The 9457-nt window shown below is 47.2% G+C and overlaps 1 protein-coding gene across 1 annotated transcript in view; it reads right to left on the bottom strand.

Moving 5' to 3' along the window:
* LOC102377482 (plasminogen-like) overlaps positions 1–9457 on the bottom strand; it is a 103649-nt gene that overhangs the window by 37736 nt on the left and 56456 nt on the right. The window contains exons 7-9 of the mRNA XM_025202008.1: positions 8433–8572; positions 4484–4604; positions 823–941 (exon numbers count right to left, since the gene is read on the bottom strand). Coding sequence (XP_025057793.1) covers positions 823–941; positions 4484–4604; positions 8433–8572 — 380 coding nt within the window. The remainder of the gene's footprint in view (positions 1–822; positions 942–4483; positions 4605–8432; positions 8573–9457) is intronic.

The raw sequence follows: 9457 nt of genomic DNA, 5'->3' as shown, positions 1-9457 counted from the left end.
GTGTAGGGGAGGACGGGGCGCCAAGGTGACCCACCGAGGGACGCGCCGACACCGGTGGGTACCCCAAGGGTGGGCCCCCCCACTGAAGATATCATCAAAGTCGTGGCAGGCAAGTTCAGGGGCCCCCCTGATACCAGCCGGGGTAACCTCCGGGGTACCTTTCCAGAGTCAGGGCGCACGAAGCCTGGGGCTCGGGCAAAGGCGGCGCGCGAACACCTGGTAGAGTGGAGGCGGGTACAGGCATATCATAAGCCTTCTGGCTTTAGACTAATATTATACATTGTGTGTACTGTATATAAGTAGGTACAAAAGCATTGCTTAATGTGTTTATGGAGTACCTGTGCTAAAACTTACAGCAGATTCAAAAAAGGTAAAATGCATCAATTCTGGATGAGCTACCTATATGAAAATGATTCTTGGTATGCTCATTTCAAAATCAGTGTTTTCAAATCTGCTCCTCACTTCCATGTGCTTAGGGAGAGCAGTAAGGAAGGGAGGAAAGCAGCTGGAAGGGGAAAAAGATGGGGGCAGGGGTCAGAGGGCAAAGAGAGCACCTGACCTCCCCAGATTTAGTTTATTTCCTGTAGCAATGGGGAGGGGGAACAAATTCAAGGCAAACTTCCAATAATTAGATTCTATACCTGGAAAATTATAACAGATCTATAAATTTTCGACGTATAAAACATAATTATTGGGGTGCCATCTTATATTCAGGGTCATCTTATATTTGAGTAGACATAGTTCTTTTAATCTGAGTTAGTTAACATGCGGTAAAATTGGAGTTACGGCTTACTTTTTTTACCACTTGTATGTAGTACTTACCGCAACGTGGAATATTACAAAATTCCCAGCGTTTACTTGGATCGGTGGTGAAACACCAAGGCCGGGGCTCCCCATCCGGGTTACGGCAATAATTCATCTTCAGATCCTTGTCTGGCAAACTGACAATTAAAAGTCAAAATTAAGAATATGAATTGCTAGTGGCTGATGGTGTGGATTGCCCCTCCTATGGCACAGTGGCCTATTTCAAGTTCTCAGATGCTTGGTGATGAGTGTGGCCTACTTCAAGTGCTCAGATGCTTGGTGAAGAGGGATCCGGGTTTTCCGTTTGCCATGGAAAACATGGTAAAACCCGGATGATCTCATTTTAAGAAGAAAACTAGGATTTTCTCCTTTAATGGAGAAAAACACAGGAAATGGTTGGTTTCGCCTTGCAGGCGGGTAGAGTTCTAGCCTGCAAGGGGCTAGGAGGAGTGGGAGTAGGGTGATCAACAGGGGGTGCCATGTGCTTGTGTGCGCGAACATATGTACATGGCTGGCAGGCAGCCTAGAGAGCGGGTCCCACAGGTAAGTCGGGGGGAAGGGGGGGGATTGAGGCTTCCATAGGGAGGGAGGGAGGGAGGAGGGTATTGGGCAGGGCTGGGGCTAAGGCTAGGTCTCCTGCCCAGCTGGGGTGGCACATGGGGCTTGGGGTCTGTGACCCAGAACCCAGGGCCCAGGACCAGGGTGGGAAATGGGACAGAGTGGCATTCAGCTCATCCAGGGGGTAGAGGGGGCTGGGTCCCCACTGCTGAGTGCAGTCCTGGGGAGGGCATGGCAGGCACGTACCCCCCAGATTCGTGCATGAATCAGGAGCAGGGGTGGGCTGGCTGCAGGGGGCTTGGGCTCCCCACCCTGCTGCCTCCCAGCGAATGGGTCCTGGTGCAGCAGGGCAGAGCAGGGTGTGGAGGCTCAGTGCCACAGCTGCAAACCCTGTGCAACCATATTGAAGTACCCCTTGCTCACCCAGCAGCAGCAGGGACCACAACCCGACACCACCACCCCCGCTGCTGCCAGCTGGCCAGGGGGTGGCTTGCCAGGGCGGCACAGGACTCCTAGTGGCAGCACTGAACTTCCCTGCCTGGCCTTGCTCTGCTCTGCCACATCAGGTCATAGATTCACAGATTGTAGAGTCAGAAGGGACCCGAAGGATCATCGTGTCTGATCCCCTGCCCCAAGCAGGAAAAGGATCGAGGTCAGACAATCCCAGCCAGGTGCCTATCTAAGAATTTCTCCCCTGTCACTTCACTCACCCCTACTTGACCCAGTCAGGACTTCAATTCAGATCTCCCACATGGTAGGCAGAAACTCTATGACACAGCCACCACTGCTACAGAGGCCTGGCAGGCAGGACACCAGGGCAGGGAGTCCTGAGCCTGCAGCAGGCAACCCATAGTTCCCCACCACCACAGGATCTGCTATGGCCATGCCACCCATGGGACAGGGAGAGCCAGGCTCTGCACTCTGCTGCAGCAGCTACTGCCTCCCACAGGCAGCAGCTGGGGCTCTGGTGCTGCTGTGGGGGGCAGGAGGCTGCAGACCCAGGTCCCTGGCACTGTAGCCCTGGCAGCTGGGGGCCCTTCCAATAGCGGTGGAAAGGGTAGAGGGCTGTGGGTAGGGAGCAAGGGGCATGAGCAGGGCTGGGAGGCTGTGGGTGGGGAGTGAAGGGCACCAGCAGGGCTGTGGGGGGTGTGAGTTGAGAGTGAAGGGAAATGGTATGGGCAGGGCACTGGCATATCAGGGCTTCTCAGCACCACAAAGCAGCAGTGGGGACGGACACAGCTGGACCTGCATCAGGGTGGGCAAGGGGAGCTCTGATTTTCCATGATAAAAAACCCAAAATCATATGCAAAATTTGTAAGTATTTAGAATTTATTTTATTGCATTTATTTATAGAATGTATTTTATTGATGGCACAAAGGAAGTGCCATATATTTATGTGACTGAGGCATGGGTAGGTTTCCAAATTGCTTAAAAATTGTAAATATATCAATAAAATGTTGTGCTCAATTGATACATACATACACACACATATATATATGTGGGGGATTAAAATGAAACGCCACTATATATATAGAGAGACAGAGAGAGAGAGATCTATATATCTATAAAATTAAATGCCACTATATATATCTATATATCTATAGATATCTATATATAGTGGTGTTTCATTTTAATCGCGGAAAAACACAGATTTGGGGGGTTTCAATCTGAGAATTCGCAAAACTTTTAACAGAGAATTTGCTTTTTTTAAACAGAGAAAACAAGGATCTCTGGTGATGAGTGTGGTAATTCTGCACTGGTAGTGACTTACTTTGCAGGGATGTATCCATGAGAATGAGGCTTCTGAGCATCCCATGGCTGGCACTCGAGCCCAGACTCTGTTCTGGAAATGTTGCCTTGGTATTTCTCCCCACTGCAATGCATGCACTCCTCTGTATTGGTAAGAACAAATGGAAACGAAGAAGCAGGTAAGAAGTCAAGAGTATGACTGGCCTATGCACTTCCTTCTTTACTCTGTCATCAGTTCAAGAACTCACTCCGAGGTTAAAAAAATACTGTAATCATAAAAAGGCTCTTTTTCTTGGGGGGCAACTTTACCTAATCAATTATATTTATTTCCTTGATTTATTTAAAAAGCTAAAAAACTATAGTGAATGTTGAATTAAAAATGGTTTAATTTTGTAAAACTAAGATTAAAAAACTGATGCCTTATTGTATTGCAGTTTTATACAGACATTTCGTATGCAGACAACAAAATTGTACAGCCTATAAATGGAATGTATGCCATCCTTTTGCTGGGAAATGGCCATTTCTGTTGGATTAATGGTTCAGAAAGTGATTTATACAATCAGCTACTCTGTACTTCTTTGTGATCGGCCCAGATAGCCCCAGGTCCCGGGCATGGTAGCCCTGGCAGCTGGGGGCCCTTCCAATAGCGGTGGAAAGGGTAGAGGGCTGTGGGTAGGGAGCAAGGGGCATGAGCAGGGCTGGGAGGCTGTGGGTGGGGAGTGAAGGGCACCAGCAGGGCTGTGGGGGGTGTGAGTTGAGAGTGAAGGGAAATGGTATGGGCAGGGCACTGGCATATCAGGGCTTCTCAGCACCACAAAGCAGCAGTGGGGACGGACACAGCTGGACCTGCATCAGGGTGGGCAAGGGGAGCTCTGATTTTCCATGATAAAAAACCCAAAATCATATGCAAAATTTGTAAGTATTTAGAATTTATTTTATTGCATTTATTTATAGAATGTATTTTATTGATGGCACAAAGGAAGTGCCATATATTTATGTGACTGAGGCATGGGTAGGTTTCCAAATTGCTTAAAAATTGTAAATATATCAATAAAATGTTGTGCTCAATTGATACATACATACACACACATATATATATGTGGGGGATTAAAATGAAACGCCACTATATATATAGAGAGACAGAGAGAGAGAGATCTATATATCTATAAAATTAAATGCCACTATATATATCTATATATCTATAGATATCTATATATAGTGGTGTTTCATTTTAATCGCGGAAAAACACAGATTTGGGGGGTTTCAATCTGAGAATTCGCAAAACTTTTAACAGAGAATTTGCTTTTTTTAAACAGAGAAAACAAGGATCTCTGGTGATGAGTGTGGTAATTCTGCACTGGTAGTGACTTACTTTGCAGGGATGTATCCATGAGAATGAGGCTTCTGAGCATCCCATGGCTGGCACTCGAGCCCAGACTCTGTTCTGGAAATGTTGCCTTGGTATTTCTCCCCACTGCAATGCATGCACTCCTCTGTATTGGTAAGAACAAATGGAAACGAAGAAGCAGGTAAGAAGTCAAGAGTATGACTGGCCTATGCACTTCCTTCTTTACTCTGTCATCAGTTCAAGAACTCACTCCGAGGTTAAAAAAATACTGTAATCATAAAAAGGCTCTTTTTCTTGGGGGGCAACTTTACCTAATCAATTATATTTATTTCCTTGATTTATTTAAAAAGCTAAAAAACTATAGTGAATGTTGAATTAAAAATGGTTTAATTTTGTAAAACTAAGATTAAAAAACTGATGCCTTATTGTATTGCAGTTTTATACAGACATTTCGTATGCAGACAACAAAATTGTACAGCCTATAAATGGAATGTATGCCATCCTTTTGCTGGGAAATGGCCATTTCTGTTGGATTAATGGTTCAGAAAGTGATTTATACAATCAGCTACTCTGTACTTCTTTGTGATCGGCCCAGATAATACCTATGGATTCCCCAAGATTCATTGACGTTACTAGAGTTGCTTCCTCTGATTAACTGGTAATAAGAACTCTGTTTCCATGGGGTACTGAATGATGACATTAACTACTAACATTCTTTCAGTTTAAGAATAAGATCTTGATGAATCCAAAACCTCCGAATCAATATTTCCAGTGTTCCCTGAATTTACTTAAGGGAGTCACACCCAAGTTCAGCAGAATTGTCTACATGGGGCATAGCAGTGGGACAAAGGAAATGCCATATATTTAGGAGTGTCAACTTTGTTAAGACTTCAGATACCCCTTGATGGGCTCAAGGTCCCCCTCAGGAAGCATCTGTCTGAAAATGATAGCTCTTAGTTTTCATTTGTTTCTTGACTACAGAAAATAATGTAATTTTGTTGCAAAAAAACCCACAGCTCCACAGCAGGTCAGAATGTTTTTAACTCTATGGAAGCTCTGTGTTTACTTTGTGAATCACGTTTACACACCTAACAGCACTAACATTGTGTGACACCCTTCTGTACCCTTAAAAGGATCTCAAGGCATTCAAGGGTATCACATCACACTGGTTGAGAATCGCTGATTTTAAAAAATGAGGTGCACCAAGATCCATCTTTTTACGTGCCGAGCAAAGGAACCCTGAAACCTGTAGCAGCTGAAGGCTGCAAACAAAAATAAAGTCAAATACATGCAAGGGCTACAAATCTGCAAGGTATTTAAGCCAATGCCTAAGTTTAAGGTAAAAGTTGACCTGTTGATATTGAATGAACTGTTCTCATTGCTTAAAATTTGGCACATGCTTAAGTGCCTACTCATTTAAGGACAAAAACTATAACTCTCTTAACTACTCTAAACAATGGTTCTATTAGCACCAGCTGATGTGGCCAGGTAAGGGTCTAAAGTTTCTCTAAGGGTACGTACAGATGTTCAGGAGATTAGATCAGGTTAAAACTGGCCACCTGATCTAATTTAGTTTGTCCACGTGCGGACCTTACACTTAAAGAGCTGTGGGGTTTTTTGCAACGGATGCCTTTTTTTGCAACAGAAACTAGGTCCCTAGTTAGGTTGATCTAAATGCCAAACTGTTCAGAATTTCCCAGACTGAAACAATTAAAAAATGGCCAGCCTGGTTTCCTAGATTGAATAGATTTCATAGACATTAGGGCTGGAAGGGACCTCGGAAGATCACTGAGTCCAGCCCCCTGCCCCAGGGGCAGAGAGGCAAAGGATCCCAGCAAGATAAATGTCCAAATGTTTCTTAAAAGAGTCCAAAGTAGGTGCTTGTACCACCTCTGGAGGCAGTCTATTCCAGGCCTTGGGGACTCAGACAGTAAAGAAGTTCTTCCTTATGTCCAGCCTGAAATGGTCTTGGAGGAGTTTGTGACCGTTTCACCTTGTTATCCCTTAGGGCGCTCTAGTGAATAGGTTTTCCCCCAGATCCTGGTGTACACCCCTTATATATTTATAGGCAGCCACCAGGTCCCCCCTGAGCCTGCACTTTTCCAAGCTGAAGAGATTTAATGTTTGCTCCACTGAGAAGTGCACTAAGTTAGATCTGGCGCAGGTGGACTGATCTAACCAAATGTCTGTATATGTTCAGAGGCCAGCTGTGGGGCAGAAAAGCCCAGCCACACTCCAGCACCAGGGCTGTACTTTTCCTACACCCTCCCTGGCACCAGGCTATTTTTAGCCTTCCCAACCCCTCCTCCCACCCCTAGTTGACCAATCCCCCTTGCAGACCAGCTACCCCCTCCTGAGCCTGCCAGCCACACCCCTCAGCCTGAAAACAACTCTGGTGCTGGTTTTACTGGTGTTCACCAGTGCCAGGAGCCCAATCAAAGTAAGTTGGGTTGGGGGAAGGCACGGGTGGGATAGGGGAGTTGATCTGCAGGGGTGTTGTTCATCTGGGGGTAGGTGCATTCAGGGGACTAAAAACAGCCCAGTCAGGGAAGGAGGCACCCCTCCCCCCCCCATCCCATTCCACCATCTCCACTGTGGAGCTGCTAGCCACCTCTGATCCCATCAACCCCACCCCCACAGAGCTGATAGCCCTCTGCAATCTGCCTACCTCTCCCCTCACCTCAATTTACTGAAATTGGGTTCTTGGCACCAGTCAATGCTTGGGAAACTGGCACCAGGAGCACTTTGTGGGATTGGGACCAGTTTGGTGGGATTGGGGGGGGAGGGTGGCGGAACTGGAGAGACTGTCCCATCCAAACATCCCAAGTCCCACAAGCCCCTCTGCAAACCACCCTCTAGCTCCCAGCCTCTCACAGTCCAACTAGTACCCCACCCCAATCCCTCCTACCCTTCTCCCTTCTCAGACTTACCTTAGATCAGGATTCTGGCACCTATCTAATCACGGAGTTAGACTGGGCAGCCATTTTTAACCCAATCTAATCTCCTGAACTTCTCTGTGTAACTTCACATATGTTCTTCTCATTTAATGTTCTTAGATATACCCATAGGAAATCAGTCTTTGAATACAAAATAAGATGAGGTAATAATGTAGTGTAGCAACTGGAATTAAGTAAGATGTCTCACCTGTTATTTTCAAAGACAGATGTCATTTAAAAGTATTATACCAACCTTAAGGAACTGCTCCATTACCACTGAGGCCTACCAAAATAACAGCAAGTGGCTTATTCTGCAAGTCACTTGAGTAAACTGTAGAAACATGAGTACATTTTTTGCAGGATCAAACTAAAAGTTTGCTGTCAAGGTCTCAGACAAGATGACAATGGGATCAAGGAGCTAACATTTCCCTAGTTCAGTGGTGCTCAACCTTTCTCCTAGGCAAGCTGGATGGGCAGTTCCCAGTCCTTCTGGGGGTCAGGTCCAGCCAGTGATCCTGATTTGACACTTCAGGCAGGCATGGCAAGCACCATCCAGCCATGCAGAGGGATGTAAGGGGGCAATGTAGCCCCAACCCAGCCCCACAGGGGATAGGAGTGTGGCACAGCAGGGGAGAAGGGAGTATGGCATTGCCCCAACCCAGTCCAACAGAGGCATGACTCAGCCCTGATCCAGATGCAGGGGAATAAGGGATTGGCCCAGCCCCAACCTGGCTCTGCAGGGGGGAGGGATGCGTGGCTTAGCCCCAATCCAGGTGCAGGTAGAGGGGGGCCTGGCTTGGCCCCAACCAGCTGTGTGGGGCTTGGAGGTTAGGTATTTGGCAGGGGTATTTGGCAGCCTCCACTGCCAAATACCCCAACCCATGGGGAGCCCTGTAGGCCAGATACAATGGCTTTGTGAGTCACATTTGACCCATGGGCTGGAGGTTGAGCACCCCTGCCCTAGTTCATAAGAAGATGTATATATAATTTAACATACTTAAAGATGTCTTGTGATTAAAATAATGGCATATCCTGACCTTCACATTCTGGGATGTTACAGAAATCAAATCTTCTTTTAGGATCTGTGGTATAACACCAGGGTCCATACACATCCTTATCAGGATTTCTGCAGTAGTTTTCTTCTAATCCATCATTAGGGTTACTATCAGGTGTAAATCTGTAATAAATTTAAAATGCCATTATAGGGAGAGGGAAACATCTTCGCTTCTTGAGTGATTTTGGTCTTCAGTCATATATATGAATGACCACAGGAAAAATAATCCTTTTCTGTAGCCCAGAGCTGATATCTGAATATGCAGGGTAATCTGTAGCTGTTGGGCACATCCACACATGCAAGCACATGCGCTTGCAGTAGCTCAAATAGAAGCAATGCAAATTTGAACTGGGGCTTTTTGCCTCAGCGCACGTGCCTGGACATGCACTTTGGTGTGGGGCAAATTGTGCCACTTGGGACAAAACAACCTTGCCTGGCTCCTCCTGGATCTGTGCTGTCCCCAGAAGTATAAAAAGCTGCCCTGGCAAGTAGCTCAGGGCTACTCACTCTTAGGAGCTTCTGGGACCCGGCCAATTGGTACCTGGGGACACTACCCCTTGTGCCAGCTGGACTGCTGTAGCAGCCTTGAGAGTTCCCTGCACCCTCTACCCACTGCCGCAGGCTGCTGCCTGGCTGTGACCTCCTGCCCCCCTGCCAGCCCCAGATGGGGACTGCATAGCCAGTAGAGGCATCTGCCCCTCTGGTAATTAAAACAAAAGACCACTATGTATAGAGAGAGAGAGACTGAGAGGCAGCGATCAGTTGGGCAATGTGGATCATGGGGGGACTGTAGGGGGACTGCTCAGGAGGAATGGGTCCTCTGCCACCCACAGGAATGCAGCCCCCCTGCACAGCTGATGGACTGCCCCCCACAGGGGCTACAGCCCCATGACAGGGGTTACAGCCTCCCCAACAGGGGCCACATGGCCCCTGCACGGACTACCACCCCACCTGCAGGGCCCACTTGCCCCACCCTGCTTGCTCCCCCCGCCCCCTGGATTGCCGCCC

This window comes from Alligator sinensis, unplaced genomic scaffold (assembly GCF_000455745.1).
Source record: "Alligator sinensis unplaced genomic scaffold, ASM45574v1 scaffold682_1, whole genome shotgun sequence".
NCBI classification, from domain to species: Eukaryota; Metazoa; Chordata; order Crocodylia; family Alligatoridae; genus Alligator; species Alligator sinensis.
This window is presented reverse-complemented; position numbering and strand designations above follow the sequence as displayed.